The 16,936-nt window shown below is 48.7% G+C and overlaps 1 protein-coding gene across 1 annotated transcript; it reads left to right on the top strand.

Annotated features, from left to right (window-relative positions):
• Positions 1–5,179: 5,179 nt before the first annotated feature.
• On the top strand, positions 5,180–9,342 carry LOC116488901 (T-cell surface glycoprotein CD8 alpha chain-like). The gene is made up of 5 exons (XM_032186891.1): positions 5,180–5,228; positions 5,835–6,200; positions 6,879–6,974; positions 7,578–7,686; positions 9,315–9,342. Exons 1-5 carry the CDS (start codon positions 5,180–5,182, stop codon positions 9,340–9,342), a joined length of 648 nt encoding a protein of 215 aa, XP_032042782.1.
• The last annotated feature ends 7,594 nt before the right edge of the window (positions 9,343–16,936 follow it).

Raw genomic sequence — 16,936 nt, forward strand, 5'->3', positions numbered from 1 at the left:
TAACCCATCGCCACTCTTGTGATCTTCCTTTTGTAACAGCAGAATGCAGTGTAGGGAAAAATGCTTTGAGGATAGAAGAAAAGAGGAGAGAGCGGTAGAGATGATCTATAATAAGGAGAACTGTACCATAGTGTTGGATTACTACTCTAAATTTAATTCAAGCCTTAATATATATGTGCAAGAGAAAAGCTAAAAAATATGTGTGAGGTGACACTCGGTATGACTTCATGTTTGCATTAAATTAGCAGTCCTATAGAGAAATATGGAAACTGGACTCTTAGCCTGCTGTAAACTAACAAATCTTGCTGGGCTCCTATGCAGGAACTGATGTTTACGTGTCAAAATTAATTGCAGCGGTTTTTAACACAAGAACTAGCAGAATCCTCATTAAGCAGGGAAATCCTCAGAAGCAAGGAAACGGCAGGAAACTAAAATCAACTCGGAGCATGAAATCTGTGTGGTGGGTGCACCTTCAAGGACAGGTGCACAATCAGTGAAGGAAGAGGGGAAGTCACGAAGGCTAAAATACCTGCGGTAAAAGTAATGGGGTAGGGAAAGGAGGAATTCAGATCCCTTTCTGTCATTCCTTGCCAGCAGCCTTTCAAAGCTAAACTTTTGCTCTCTCCACAATTTTCAGCTTGTAGGTTAAGTTACGGGGTAACACCCTGCTTCATCCATACCTTTGTATGTTTTCTTTCTTCATTGCACGCTGTTGGGATAGCAGAATATCAATGCAGGCTGTGGGGAAGGACAGCTCTGTCTGTATCCTCCAAATACAGAAGCCCTGCTAGGCTGGCCCAGTGCATATTCTACTTTACAAATAGGATTTTTTTACAATTTGGGGGTTATTCTGAATGTAGCTGAACAGCACAGTTTCATGGAAAACTGGAACGAAGACCCGGCCCTGAAGCTGCGGGGTGCTGTGACCGGGACTGGCGTGAGCACAGCTTAGGTGAACTCAGGCTTGGAAACAGCCACTCTTCTCCTCCCTTTTCTCTCCCTCATGTTTATTTTCACACTTGGTGCTACTGCTGTTGGTTTCTTCTTGATAGGGTCAAGTGAGCAGGTTTTCTTTGATCAAAGTATCGAGGAGGTGGGGGAAGCTGCAAATAGCTTCTCAGATTTGCTTCAGCATCATCCACGAGACGTTTGCTGCAGAGGGGGGAAAAACTAAACACATACAGTTATTCATTTTTTTTCCCTAAATTCCAGTGTTTTCCAGGGTTTCTGAATTATTTAAAGAGATTTCCAAGAACGTGGAGCACAAGCAAAAATGTAAATGCTTTCCTAGAACAAAAATAACATTGCATTTATTTAACAGAGCCTAGGATGTCCATCCAGTGGTGCATAGGTCGTGCTGACCCTGCACATCAAATGGGTTTTATTTCAAATTAATTAGAAGGAAGACACCCGGTTACAGGAGGCTCATATTTCACTGTCTCTTTACAGTTCTCCCTGGAGCTATTGGTCACTGTTTCTTTTACCTTATCGTGCTTTTCTGTTCTGAATGCTGAAGGTGTTTGGTTCCCACGGGGCAGCTGCCAGGCACTTGCACACCACAGTTTTAGTGCAGGGAGGCTGGGCTGGGCTGAGCTGCCTTCGCTGTAGCAGTGAATAAGGCTTGGATGGGTGAAGGGCCTGGAACTGGCTCAGAAAAATCACTCAGAAAATATTTTGGAGTAAATGAAGCGCTGGCTGAGGAAGCAGCAGGTGTCTAACAACAGCAACAAATTCAGGAGGCTTTGTGTTGTGGGGGCATCTGATGCATCCCTCAGCTTCTTAGGGTTTGCAGTGACCACCTTGTATCTTTTTTCCTTCGTTAGTTGAGGTTCTGTTTAAATCATAAATCACCTCTTAGTCTTTTGACTGCTAACCCGTGTTGTTTGCCTTTAGCCCATCGGCTTCTGATGAAGCTTTGAGCTACTCCCTGCCAGGTAACGCTTAAGAGCTGAACAAATTTACTGCTTCTACTTGTCTTTAAAAAGGTACTGCTCTCAGCCCCAAATCCAGCCAGGTTGCTCCTAACCAGCTTTGCTGGAGGCACCTACGTGCCTCACAACGTGATGCTGCACTGGGGCTGGGCTGGCTCTTGGCTCTTTCGTCTCTCACCCCTGCAGTGGTGTTTTGTGTCTGGTTATTATGGCTTTAGTGCAAAAACTGTGGTTTGATTTTTTTTTGCCTTCCAAATAGATTTGATCGGAGACCTGAACTGCAAAGTGACCTGGTCATGGGACTGCACAGGAGGGGCTGGTTCAGGGGGCTCAGCCGTGCCTCGGAGAGCTTGTTATCTGCTGGAGGGCTCTTCGGTGATGGAAACTCACCCAGCTTCTCGTGGATGTCTGCTGGGGAAGCGCTCCTCGTTTCTAGGGTGTCCATCCATAGCTGCTGGCCTGTGTCCTCTGCCTTACTCCAGGCTGCCTCTGACTCGGGAAGTGATCGTCCCCCTGTACTCAGCTCTGGTGAGGCCGCACCTCGAGTACTGTGTTCAGTTTTGGGCCCCTCACTACAAGAAGGACATGGAGGCACTTGAGTGTGTCCAGAGAAGGGCGACGAAGCTGGTGAGGGGCCTGGAGAACAAGTCCTACGAGGAGCGGCTGAGGGAGCTGGGCTTGTTCAGCCTGGAGAAAAGGAGGCTCAGGGGCGACCTTATTGCTCTTTACAGATACCTTAAAGGAGGCTGTAGTGAGGTGGGGGTTGGTCTGTTCTCCCACGTGCCTGGTGACAGGACGAGGGGGAATGGGCTTAAGTTGCACCAGGGGAGGTTTAGGTTGGATGTTAGGAAGAACTTCTTTACTGAAAGGGTTGTTAGACATTGGAAGGGGCTGCCCAGGGAAGTGGTGGAGTCACCATCCCTGGAGGTCTTCAAAAGACATTTAGATGTAGAGCTTAGGGATATGGTTTAGTGGAGGACTGTTAGTGTTAGGTCAGAGAGTGGACTAGGCGATCTTGGAGGTCTCTTCCAACCTAGATGGTTCTGTGATTCTCTGATTTCCTGTTACTCAGCACTGCGGCCTTCATCCCGTGCTGCACAATTGGCAACATCAGAAGAGGCAGGGCTGGTGGTACCTTTTGTGTAGGGGTGAGTCACAAAGAGCCTCAGCAAATAAAAATACGAGGAGGAAAAGGAGTCCTCTGGGTGGTGACACAGGGCCCAGGGCCTGAACACGATGCAGGAAGAGGTGGCCTCATGCGGAAACCACCTCAGTCCGTCAGCCACGAGGACCAAGCTGAAGGTCCTAAGCTGTCTTTATGAGAGGAAACCAGGCTCCTGTTTGGTATCTGGGACTGACCTGTAATAAAATAACACTTTTAAGTAGAGAAGTGGAGTTCCTGGCCTAGGTTCCTCCATTAGGCAGTGAAGCCAGGCACCTCCCAAATGCATCTTATCCCATTATAAAGGCAGCACGGATTCCCCTTAGGTTAAGGAGAATAACTTTAAGGAGAAAGGAGAATAACTTAATGAGGTTAAGGAGAAAAGTGTCCCCCAAAACAGAAGGGCCTACACAAACAGCATAACTTAGAAGTCACATCCAGAGATGGCCAGAGTCCTAAGAGATTTCTTTATCTCAGGCCTGATGTTCACGTTTGCTTGATGGGATTTCAAGATTCAGACCCTTGTAATGTTATTTAATTGACAAAACCTTTGTTCTTTTGAAAAAAGAATCTATCTCATGTTGACATCACAAGTCATACAAAGCACATTTTACATACAAAGCTCATATACATGTACACAAAGCTCATCAAAGCACGTTTCATGGATCTTAGTGGGCCTAATACATGCTGTCCTCACTCATCAAAAAGCTTTGAGGCCCAGTGAAATGAGCCCAGTTCCTAACCCATTTAGCTCACTTTCTCATAACCATCATGTCTAAGTAGCAGCCAGAACAACAATTTTATCAGTCAACAGCACCTGATTCCTGGCATGCCCAGGAACAGGGGGCTTTCTTTGCAAAGGAGTAGTAGAAATACACCTCCCACATAAAGGAAAATCATCACCATCATCATAGAATCATTAAGGTTGGAAAAGACCTTCAAGATATCTGGTCCAACCACCCCCCGACCACCAATGTCACCACCAAACCATGTCCCCAAGCACCAGGCCCAACTTTTCCTTGAACACCCCCAGGGATGGTGACGCCACCACCTCCCTGGGCAACCTGTCCCAACGCCTGACTGCTGTTTCTGACAGAAGTGTCTCCTCATTTTCAACCTGAACCTCCCCTGGCACAACTTCAGGCCATTCCCTCCAGTCCTATCACTGGTTACCTGTGAGATATAATAATTAAAAATAAAACAAGTACAAAGTCCAGGAAATAACAGCAAATAACACCACCAGCCTGGTGAAACTGTTGCTAGTCTATGTGCAAATACCAGGAAGCCCAAGTGGTCACCTGGAGGCAAAACCAAGGGCCCTGAATGCTGAAATGTGTAAATTTTTTTTTGGTAGTACGGAAGTCCCTGCGGTTGGAGTTGAAAACCACAAAATGCTCAAAAAAAAAAAAAAAAAAAAAAAAAAAAAGAATGCATGCCACTGGGCACGGGGCTTTCTTGATGGGTTTCACATCAGCGACCACCTGTCTTGCACAAAGCAGCTTTTTCAAAGAACAATTGCAGAGAATAATTGGGCTGAAGGACTCAGCTACACGTCAGCACTGCATGGGTTTCGACGTATGTATATCTATATAATGATAGATAGATGGGTATATGCTGTAAAACAATCCCGCGTCTTGTTCGATCTGTAATAAAAAAGCTCTTCCACCTACACCAGGCTGCTTGAGCACACACAGGTGAAGGCCTGTGTCTATGGCATGGCACTCACCCACGTTTTCTGCAGAGCTGGACCTGATGTGAGTGCCCCAAACAACTCGGAGACAGCAGTCTGCGGTGGCTGATCCTATTTCAAGCCCACAAGTTATGAGTCTGAATCTCTAGTGAAGTTGCCACAGCAAACTCCTCAAGGCACCATTGAAATAAATGCCATAAAGACAAATGAGCCCAAGTTCTGGAACAGAAATGAATTTCTTCAGAAATCATTGCTTGTTTCATTTCACCTCAGATGCTGAACACCGGCTCTTCGCTTAAGAGGGTCCTGGTGACATCACATCCTCTTCAAAAAGCTGCACAGCCTCCGAAGGCAAGCGAGAAAGATCATCTGTGCTCCGCTGCCTCGTCCCCGAGGATGACGGACGCATCTCCTGCGCTGCTCCTCCTGCTCAGCCTGGGGCTCTGTGAGTATGGGACTGGGATTCTTGGCGACCTTTTCCATGGGGAGCGAGTAAAAGGGGTTAAGGCGTTCCCCTTTCACCGAATCCAAGGAATTGGGGAAAATGATCAATGGGGAAAATGAAGAGCAAGCCCAAAAGACAAACGATCAGGGCTACTCAGTGAATGAGGAGGGAAGGAAAGCAGGAGCGGCGTGACTACAGCGTGACGCAGTGGGAACACAGCCCGCTCAGACAGGCATTGCTGGAGGGGACAGGGAATGGCAAAAATAAAAGGGGGAAGGGGAAAAATAAATAGCAGTTGTTATTAGGGAATCTCTTCAGAATAACAGGGAAATGTTACCACCCCTGAGAATGCAGCTGAAAGCTATTCTGAAGGGCAGCATCTGTCTTAAAGCCCAGGTGGCTGAATGCTGAGTCCCCCAGGGACTCAACCAAGCCACCCAAGCGTGCCCGATGGTGTGCTCCTCCCTTTGTGTCCTCCTTCAGGACAGGGGTGCCAGCCCTGGGGCTGCCCACAGACCCCCAGGAGTAGCCCCCAAGCTTGCCTGGAGCAAAGCCGCTCTTCCCGAGCAGGCTGTGAAGGGCGATGATGGACTTGTCCCCCCGCAGGCTGCCCTGGAGCCCAGGGCCAGAGGATCACGGTGACGGCCAAGTTCTACAACAGCAAGACCACGCACCCCCAGAGCGGAAAGTCCCTGGAACTGGAGTGTGTGAGTTCTGTAGACAGCGGCGTCTCCTGGATCCGCCAGGACAAAGCTGGGACCCTTCACTTCATCGTCTATATTTCCACCTTGCCCAAGACAACCTTTAAGGGGAACCAGATGACATCTTCACGTTTTGAGGCGTCAAAGATTGGCAAATCCTATCGGCTGAAGGTGATGTCCTTCGAGGCTCAGGATGAGGGGACCTATTTCTGCACCGTCAACTACAACCAAGTGCTGTACTTCAGCTCTGGCCTACACGCCTTCTTCCCAGGTCAGCAACATCCTCACCTGCCTCACTTACACCCAGCACCCCTGCCCATGCCTCTTTTCTTGCTGTATTGCCCTCAGTCCCCATCTCCCTCCTGGTTTGCCCAAGGCATCTTGTGCCCAAAGCCCTGGTCCTCCCGCTGGAGGCTCCCGGCTCACCATCTCTGCTTGCTCGTCCCTGCCCAAAGATGAAGGTGCTCGAGCAGACCCAACTGCACCATCCCACTGGTGACTGAGGGGATGAGAGTAAAAATAGTCCACAACCACCCCCTCCTTCCTCAGTTCGCCTCAGCCCTAAAAGTCCTTCCAACCTCTGAGCACTTACAGCACCTCAAATGGAAACTCACAGGCGAGGCTGGAGGTTGGACTGAGGAAAGAAAAAAAAAAAAACAACAGGTCAGTCAGGACATGTGTCCTAAGAGCTACAGATGAGGCAAGATAAGAGCTCAGAAATTGAGAAGTGGTGGCAGAAAGCAAGAAATGAGGAGCCCACAGCTATCAGCCTGCAGCTCAGCAACACAAGCTCACCCCAGGGCAATGCGTCAGGGCAGCACAGTCCCAAAACGGGCCCTACAAAGACCTCCCAAGCTGGCAACAGGAGCAGCCGTTCCCCAGCAGGGCTGGGGGTGAGCTATTTCGTTCTGTCTCACTGTGTGCTCCATTCATCCCCTGTCACTTACAGTCACGACGACAGCGGCGCCCGTCACAACCGTGTCCCCCACCACCCAGGGCAGCCAGGTCACCAAGAGGGACGTCTGCCTGCAGAGCCACGAGGCAGGTAACCCAGGGGAGGCAGAGGGAAGGAGGGGGGCTCTGCCACAGGGGTTGCTGTGGGTCCGAAGAGCTCGGCTGGATGCCTGTAGTGACTGCAGGCATTTTGGGATGGGCGGGGATCCTTTGAGCTCTGTCAGAATCGGGGAGCTGCATCCCTGGGGGGGGGGGGGTGAAAGAGATTTGTGGATGTGGCACCAAGGGACGTGGTTTGGTGCTGGGACTTGGTGTGTCAGGCTGATGGTTGGACTTGGTGATCCTGAGGGTCTTTTCCAACCTAGAGGACTGCATGGTTCAGGGACTCCAAGCACTGATTTCACCCCACCTGGGATGACTTACAAAGCATGAGCCTGCCTGATGGCTGGGCACTCCAAACAGAGGGCAAGTCCTATGGGCTAGCACTGGTTTTAGCCTCAGCAGGAGACACGAGAAGCCTTTTGGCTCCCTAAGCTCCCTCTCCTCACCTACAGCTCCTGTCAGCCTCGCTCAGAGCCAGACGGGTCCCTTTGCTTGCTGGGCCCCCAGGTGGCTCCACCAGGGCCGGCAGTAACCCCAGCTGTGAGTGCCTGCAGGACCTTTCCTCTCTCTTGTCTCTCTTTTATTCCTGCAGAGACAAGCAAGGAGAAAGAGCTGAATTTCTTCTGTGAGATTTTCATCTGGGTTCCTCTGGCTGCCGCCTGCTTGCTGCTTCTCATTGCCCTGGTCATCACCATCGTGCTGTGCCAAAGTAAGTCGCACCCCGAGCCCCTGCAGATGTTCCTGCAGCCTCAGGCCAAGGAGCAGAGCCCGGTCCTCCAGCAGAATGGGCTTTCTGGCTCTTCCCCTCACATAGCTATCGAGTAACCAGGACACAGCGAGTGCAAAAGGGCCACTCTTAAAATTCATTTCTGTATTTTCCTCACCTGTAGGTTTAGCTTGAGAAACAAGCATCAAATCCTACACTATAAGATGACAGAATACAAAGAGGAAACTTACCCTACCAAACTGTATTGGTCCTACCACCCTTAAATCAGTGTATGAGGGGTAAAAGTACCAGAACACTTTGACAAAACAGGATAAAGGTGCTTCAGCATGAGCCTTGCAAATCCAAATGACTCTGATTGGCAGCTGGAGCTACAGCCAGCTGAGCTACTGAATGCCCAGCTCCAGAGGCTGGTGCAGGTCAGGCAGTAATGCAAGGTCTCTGGGAAGGCAGAAGTCCCATAGCTGAATTTCATGTCTGAAATGTCTTTAACTTACCCTCAGCAAGCAGTGGGAGCAAATGGATTGAAATCAGTTTAATGCCAGCTGAAATCAATTTAGCTTTCCTGTGGGGAAGGGCCCAGACACCCCCAGCACCTGCACCCCTTTCATTACATGGCTCAGCTCGTTAGTGTGGGTCACTGCCAGGCTCTGCTGCTGAATTAACCTCACCACATCCTCACTGACCCTACAGCCCAGAGCTGATGTGAGATTCATTTACCAGTTTAACAGGTACAATTTTTCAGCACCTGTTAACCCCGAAAAACACTAATAAAAACACTAATCTCCACTACCCACAGCAATAGGAAGGAATACACAAAGAAACACTGATAAACCCCAGCCAATTAGCTGCATTAATTTCTGCAGCAGGCAGCACAAACCCCTCAAGGAGGACTTTTACATCCAGACATCTCCCTTTTGTGCTAAAATGAATGGTTTACCATTGTATTTTCCTGAAATAATGACATAGATGCTAACACAGGGAAGAGCATCGTTCAGGGGGATGGATCCTGAGCTGATCTAAGTCAGGTTAGAGCCACAAAGCAGCAGTGTATTTAACAAACGCTGGCTAAAGGCAGAGCCCCGTGTCTCTCTGCATCCCTCTGCACATTTGTAACAGCAGTGAAGAAGCCCAGAGGGTGAAAGCAAGCCCAGAGAAACCCTCCTGGTGTGTGCAGGCAGATCGCAGCCACCTGGAGAGAAACTTGGGATCTGTGCCACTCGCCTGCTGCTGAAATAACTGCTGCCAATGGAGTTTCAGCAGCGTGCCAAAAAGTCACTGCAGAGAGCAAAAACTAATTCCCCAGCAGCGCTGGCAGGATGACCCTGCTGCTGCTGCTGCTGCTCCCAGGAAAACTCCCTTTAGTTTGGGATGATCCTGGAGCTGAGAGCCGGGGGGACGTGCAGCACTGCTCACTTGTGTGGCTTTCCCCCCAAAACAAGCTTTATCTGCTGACAGCCTTCAAGGAAACAGAAGGGTGGCAGGGTGCTAGAGAACGCCAGCTCGGTGCCACTGCTGCATTTCTTCACAAAGCTGTGCCTTGCTGTCTCTGAACTAAAACATTTCACTTTTTTTTTTTTTTTTTTTTTTTTTTTTTCATTTTAGAAACCAGGCAACGAAGAGACGAAGGTGAAGGTGTAAGAGGTTAGTACTTGACAGCTGGTGACACTTTGCAATTTGTTGGCACCTCAGCCTGAAGTGACACAGCAAGCAGGTGTCAAAAAGCACCTAAAAAGCCTTCATTCAGGGCAGGGTGGCTGGGAGGGGGCTGTGTAAATGGGGGGGGGGGGGGGGGCGGAAGGGTGGAGGTAAAAACAGAGAAGATTCCCTTCTGCTGCTTCCTTTTTAAGGAATTCAAACCCCTGAGAGCTGATGCTGCAGTAGATATTAAACAGAGAGACAGGAGGCATTTGCAGCAGTCTAAATCCTTTGCACATCTCCCAGAAATTAGCATTACCCTTGAGTATTTCTAACATGCTGCTCCAAAAAAGCTGCATCTATGGACCATGAACAGGTTATGCTGGTGCTAGCAGAATGCCCTCTGCACCGTTTTGGAGCAGCAGCACCACAGCCGTACGCTTCTATGTCCCCAACAGGCACCACGTAACAGCAAGGAACAGGCTCATGCAGCCTGAGATGATTTTCCTAAGAAACAGCAACTTAGATGTGTGTAGATTTAGACTTAATTTGTTTTCTAAGGCAGACAGGAATCCTTTTTTCTGCCTCTACCCGTTCCACTCATCACCCTGAGCCCCCAGGACCAGACTGTAACAATACTGCACTGAGCAATTTCCCAGTTAGAAGCAAGAAATCCTCCTGCCCGCACACACCGCACGGTTTGCTTCTGCAAACTGCCCTCCCTGCAGCTGGTTTCTTCACCCAGCCCACGCTGCAGAAAACCACCCGTGTGCTTCTGCAAGCCCCGTGCTGAGGGTGCGCCCTAGGGCTCGCACAAAGAGCAGAGCTCGAGCACGGGATCCCTGCTGCTGCCCCAGCCACGCCAGCACCGGGCTAGCGGTAGAAAAACTGGGTTGCAAGAAAGGCTGGGGCAGTAATTTCACACTACCACAGCCTCGTTCTTTGCAAATCAAGCATCTTGCAACCAAGGTAAATGCAGGTTCCTTATTACACAGCCGTAGGTTTCACAGTAAGAGAACAACTACGTTTTTATTACACAATTAAATTAAAACAATCACTCAAAAAGCTACTACTAAGAGGGAAAAATAAAACTCCCTCCCCTTGCATTTACAGAAAATGGAACCCTTCAGTTTTATTTAATTTTTAAATGCATGCACCTCAGAGAAAGCATCAGAAATCAGTGCCTGAATAACAAGAACATGTTATACCAATAACATCACAACAACATGTTATGGAGCTGGCACGGAGTGGCAGTGCCTCCTGATCTCTGGGTGCAGTTTTCTGCGTGTACCCCGTGACCACACAGGACATCACACCTCCAGAGCTGCTTTCTCTCTGGCCAGGCTGAAACACCAAGGGAAGGGCCCCTGGCTTTTACAAAGCCTATTTTCCACACCCAGCCCGGCACAGTTCTCATCTTTGCCTGCTTTCCAAGGGCTAAATCGTAACGAAGACTCTTCTAACGTTTAGGCCAGTGCCTGCATTCCTCGCTTCTCTCTATTCCTGCTGCCAGCCCTGTGCAGAGATGTTTTCTCCCTCGGGAAAATAATCCTGCACGACTGTAGAGCTCTTCAGGTTCCCACTGATGGAGTGCTTGGGTTCCAAGTGCCTCAGGAAATCACCTCATCGAGGACAGCTTTCCTTTGGCACTGCTAACATGACAGGGTTATGTTTTAAGCAACCGCAGCGTATTCCAGCTTTTATTTAGAGAGGAAATCCCTGCTGCTGTTAGCAGTTGCCACTTATTGAAATGAAGCTCCCTGGAAGGTCACAGCACAATTCATTCAATTAAAGAGCACCTCAGGATCTGGCCTGGGATTCCTTCTGGCACCTGAAGCGTTTGTTTTCCACCACAAATCAGTCTTCAGTGAAAACAGATGCCAAATCTTCAACTCATTAAATCATAAAGCTATCAGTTGCTGGGGACCAGTAACATCTGTCACGTTGGGAGCACGCGTGGAGCCTGTAAAGCCTCCTAACAAGCAACCAGAGCAGTCCTCATGAACTGGCAACAGCTCCCCTGCCTCCCCAAAGCCCTCAGCCTTGCTTTCAGGGCAGTGTTGTGTTAGCAGAGGGAGGGGGACGAGGCTCCTCGCCTTTCTGACTGTGCAAAGGCTTGGTGAGAGCATGGAAATGTGCAAAGGTTAAAGGTAAATTTTAAAACAACTCAAAAAAGGTTTTTTAAAAAAATAATAATTAGACAGACAAACAAACAAAAAACCACAATTGCTTAGCAGTTTATCTCAAGCCCTGCTACTGAAGAGGCTGCTGGAACGCTTCCCAGCCTGCTCTTTGAGATCCCAGCTGCAGACCAAGGCCAAGGGAGCTGATCAGCAGCGTTACAGCAATTCCCTTCTTATTTGTTTCATGTCAAATAAATCACAAACTTTTCTCTCTCTAGACTTGTAAACAGGAAGCCCAAAATGAAGCCCAAGGTGCCAAGCCAACAGATATGAGCACCTGCACCTCTTGGCTTCTGGATCCCCTTCTGGGAGCAAATGCCCATCACCTACACGATCCGTATGGCTACTACTCCTCATGCACTCTATCCTGAGAAATTTGAAGAGACAAGCGTCCAGATGGAGCAGGGACACGTGGAAGGCAAGCAGGCACTTCCTCTGCGAACTGCGTGCCAAAGCACAGCTCCTTCCACAACCTGAGGTTCGCAAAGTGCTTCCCAAGGCCAAACGTCGCCTTTAATCCCAGTGACAGAGCTCGGGTTCAGGCAGAAGAAACAGGTCAGTCCTGATGCCAACAACAGCCAAAACACAGCAAAATTTGAATTTGTTTTATTTGGAAATCACTCTGGAGCAATCTCACTTCCTATTCCCTCTTTATGGGGTGCCGTGCATCTCCAGTCTCCATCTAATACAACACAAGGTCACACTGAGAAAGTAAATACGAATTAAAGGGCCTTGCTCTTCAGGGTTTTACAGTCCCGTAAGCTAAAGCTTACTGTTTCCCTCTTGCTGTCCTTGTTCTGCTGCTAGCCCCACTTCCACAGATTTCAGCAGTTTTGCCTGAGCACGGAATGGGAGCTTTTCTTTCTTTCTGGAATAAATGGTTCAGTAGTTAAAAAGTAAAAGTCTTTGCTACTTGATTTGGTTAAGCAGGGTTTTTAGCATAACAACCTGGGACATATCGACCGATCTAAATGAGAGTTCTGGGTTTTTCTAGCTGTATACTTGATGTAAACATTTCCTTATGACACTGGGAAATCAACAACTGGGGTAAAGAATAAAACAATATTTCTAGTTGGACTTACTAATGCTTCTTACTTTCATCACTTCCTAGCTTCAGAAAAGCTAAAAATCGATGTGAAAATATAAACGAGAGGGTAAGGGAAAAGGCAGTGACTTACACACCAGCCTGGGCTTTAGGATGCCAGACTTTAGCTTGCAGTTTGCCACAGCCTTGAAACAAGCTCTCTCAAATTATTTTCCCTGGGACTCACAGGATGGGCCCAGTAACACTCCCCCGTGCTAGGAAGCTGGATGAGATAAAGGCTCTGAAGGTGCTCTGGTATCCTTGCCAAGGGACTGATAAAAGCCTGGAGAGAAAAAAATAAAATAAAATGGAGAATGAAAAACTCTTTGCTAAGCTGCAAACAAGCTGGGAATGAGAGAATTGAGAGAAAAACTTCTCTTAGTTCCTTGTAATAATTAACGGGGAAAAAAGAGAGACTGAGTAAGTGTATCTAAACAACAGAAGAGAAATACTGAGTGACAGAACTACAGGAACACACACTGTAAAGAAAAAAAAAGGAGTCTCAAGGTGAGCTGCTGCTTCCAGGCACATCGGGTCCAGCCTTTACCCCCACTTCACCAGGCTGTGCTTAGCCAAAGCAGTCTGAGCTCGCACTACGGTCAGCTCTAACCACGCAGATGAAAGGCTCAGGCCTCTCGTCTCCCCTGCAAGCACCCCTTGCATTATCAGCTTGGAGTTGCTGCCTGAATTTGAGATGAACGTTTGCTCTATAGAGCCTCAACTCCGTTCCTGCAAAGCTGTTTTACAAAACCCACAAAACTGCTGCCTCCCCAGGAGCATCCCTCACTGTGTCCTCACTGCTCTGACATTTTATCCTCGCACACATCGCATTGCACAGCTTTGGCCAACGAGATGTGTCCGCCTGTCTGGGGCTAGCCCCAAAACCTAAAGTCTCCCCCATGGAGCCTCTCTTGGCATAGCTGCAGTCCCACAGGGATTGAGATGAGAGGGTTTGAGCACTGCTGGAGCTGAGACAAAGTTGGCACGGGGGTGGGAGGCTGCTGGAGATCCCCGTTTGAAGGCAGAGAGCTCACTGGGGCTGCAGGAGAACCGATCAGGAAAGCAACGCAACAACTGCAGTTAATTAACCAGGGACAGGAATTGGGGCTTAAAGATGTCAGTGCCACGTCTGGCTGCTCTAGGAACCAAGAGATCCAAGGGTTACACGGTACAAAATGTACTCAGGATAAACCGAGAGGGCAACCCAAAGAAGGGAAAGAGGCTGGGATGCCCAGTAGGGACACTGTGAACGGTTTAAAGAAGTTTCTGATTCCCTGCTTCTGAGCTAAGTGAGCTGTCCTCTCCTTTAAACATCTGCAGATTTGAAGGACCCTGAGCAGAGCTTGTAGGACAAGCCGCTAACTAAAGACCCTCAAAAAGCTCTTCCTCCCCTGTGCCTCCTCAAACAAAGGAGCAGGTGTTATTTGAGTGAGCTGTAAAGCCTTCAGAAAAGAAAGTGCAAGCAGCTCACGCAGTCACTGAGGAAAAGATTAAGCTCTACAGCTGACACATCTCGTGAGCCAGCCCTTACCACGGGATTTGTACAATGCCAAACAGCAAAATCCCTCCTGCAGAAGGTCAGGAGAGTCACAGAATCACAGAATTTCCTAACACTAACAGTCTTCCACTAAACCTCCTGCACCTCCTTTCTCCAAAGCCATCGGAAAGCCCAAGCAGCAGGGGGAGGTGACGGGGAAGAACAAGCAACGATGAAGGCTGAGGGGGAAAAACGATGAGTCCTTGAAGTGGCCATGTGCAAGACCCTCCTGCAGGCAGCGAGGGTGGGCTTTTGTCGCCATCACCAGTGCAAAAGAGGCACGTTTGGGCTCCTTCAGTTGTTTTTCGTGAGGGAGGGATGTCTCCAGTCATCTCCCCTCCCTAAGAGGAGCCTCTCTGGATTGACAGAGTGAGTGTGAGCAGCCAGGTATCAGCAATCGAGGAGGAGTCGAGGCAGATGGATCATATCCCTTCTCATTTTAAGCCTTGTGCTTCAGGACGGAGCCGAGTTCAGCAGCAGTGACTCTGTAACATCAGAGGCCGTGATGAGAGCCAGGAAGGCACAGGGGGTGCAGGTGGATGCAGAGCTGCAGATCACAGCATCGTACGAATCCCGTGGCAGGGGCTGGCTCACGAGATGTGTCAGCTGTAGAGCTTAATCTTTTCCTCAGTGACTGCGTGAGCTGCTTGCACTTTCTTTTCTGAAGGCTTTACAGCTCACTCAAATAACACCTGCTCCTTTGTTTGAGGAGGCGCAGGGGAGGAAGAGCTTTTTGAGGGTCTTTAGTTAGCAGCTTGTCCTACAAGCTCTGCTCAGGGTCCTTCAAATCTGCAGATGCTTAAAGGAGAGGACAGCTCACTTAGCTCAGAAGCAGGGAATCAGAAACTTCTTTAAACCATTCACACTGTCCGTACCGGGCATCCCAGCCTCTCTTTCCCTTCTTTGGGTTGCCCTCTCGGTTTGTCCTGAGCACATTTTGTACCGTGTAACCCTTGGATCTCTTGGTTCCTAGAGCAACCAGATGTGGCACTGACATCTTTAAGCCCCAATTCCTGTCCCTGGTTAATTAACTGCAGTTGTTGCGTTGCTTTCCTGATCGGTTCTCCTGCAGCCCCAGTGAGCTCTCTGCCTTCAAACGGGGATCTCCAGCAGCCTCCCACCCCCGTGCCAACTTTGTCTCAGCTCCAGCAGTGCTCAAACCCTCAGATCTCAATCCCTGTGGGACTGCAGCTATGCCAAGAGAGGCTCCGTGGGAGAGGCTTTAGGTTTTGGGGGTAGCCCCAGACAGGCGGAGCACTGCCTGACAGCCCGGGCTACAGGATTGTGGCAGCACGGGACACATCTCGTTGGCCAAAGCTGTGCAATGCGATGTGTGCGAGGATAAAATGTCAGAGCAGTGAGGACACAGTGAGGGATGCTCCTGGGGAGGCAGCAGTTTTGTGGGTTTTGTAAAACAGCTTTGCAGGAACGGAGTTGAGGCTCTATAGAGCAAACGTTCATCTCAAATTCAGGCAGCAACTCCAAGCTGATAATGCAAGGGGTGCTCCCAGGGGAGACGAGAGGCCTGAGCCTTTCATCTGCGTGGTTAGAGCTGACCGTAGTGCGAGCTCAGACTGCTTTGGCTAAGCACAGCCTGGTGAAGTGGGGGTAAAGGCTGGACCCGATGTGCCTGGAAGCAGCAGCTCACCTTGAGACTCCTTTTTTTTTCTTTACAGTGTGTGTTCCTGTAGTTCTGTCACTCAGTATTTCTCTTCTGTTGTTTAGATACACTTACTCAGTCTCTCTTTTTTCCCCGCTAATTATTACAAGGAACTAAGAGCAGTTTTTCTCTCAATTCTCTTGTTCCCAGCTTGTTTGCAGATTAGCAAAGAGTTTTTTCATTCTCCTTTTTTTATTTTTTTTTTCTCTCCAGGCTTTTATCAGTCCCCTGGCAAGGAATACCAGAGCACCTTCAGAGCCTTTATCTCATCCAGCTTCCTAGCACGGGGGAGTGTTACTGGGCCCATCCTGTGAGTCCCAGGGAAAATAATTTGAGAGAGCTTGTTTCAAGGCTGTGGCAAACTGCAAGCTAAAGTCTGGCATCCTAAAGCCCAGGCTGGTGTGTAAGTCACTGCCTTTTCCCTTACCTTCTCATTTATATTTGCACATCGATTTTTAGCTTTTCTGAAGCTAGGAAGTGAAGAAAGAAAGAAGCACTAATAAGTCTGACTAGAAATATTGTTTTATTTTTTACCCCAGTTGTTGATTTGCCAGTGTCATAAGGAAATATTTAAACCAAGTGTACAGCTAGAAAAACCCAGAACTCTCATTTAGATTGGTCGATATGTCCCAGGTTGTTATACTAAAAACCCTGCTTAACCAAATCAAGTAGCAAAGACTTTTACTTTTTAACTACTGAACCATTTATTCCAGAAAGAAAGAAAAGCTCCCATTCCGTGCTCAGGCAAAACTGCTGAAATCCGTGGAAGTGGGGCTAGCAGCAGAACAAGGACAGCAAGAGGGAAACAGTAAGCTTTAGCTTACGGGACTGTAATACCCTGAAGAGCAAGGCCCTTTAATTCATATTTACTTTCTCAGTGTGACCTTGTGTTGTATTAGATGGAGACTGGAGATGCACGGCACCCCAAAATAGAGGGAATAGGAAGTGAGATTGTTTTCTTTGGAAATTACTCTGGAGCGAATTCAAATTTTATTGTGTTTTGGCTGTTGTTGGCATCAGGACTGCCAACAATCCTGTATGTTGGCATCAGGACTGACCTGTTTCTTCTGCCTGAACCCGAGCTCTGTCACTGGGATTAAAGGCGACGTTTGGCCTTGGGAAGCA

Source organism: Aythya fuligula, chromosome 4 (genome assembly GCF_009819795.1).
Source record: "Aythya fuligula isolate bAytFul2 chromosome 4, bAytFul2.pri, whole genome shotgun sequence".
In the NCBI taxonomy this organism is placed as follows: domain Eukaryota; kingdom Metazoa; phylum Chordata; class Aves; order Anseriformes; family Anatidae; genus Aythya; species Aythya fuligula.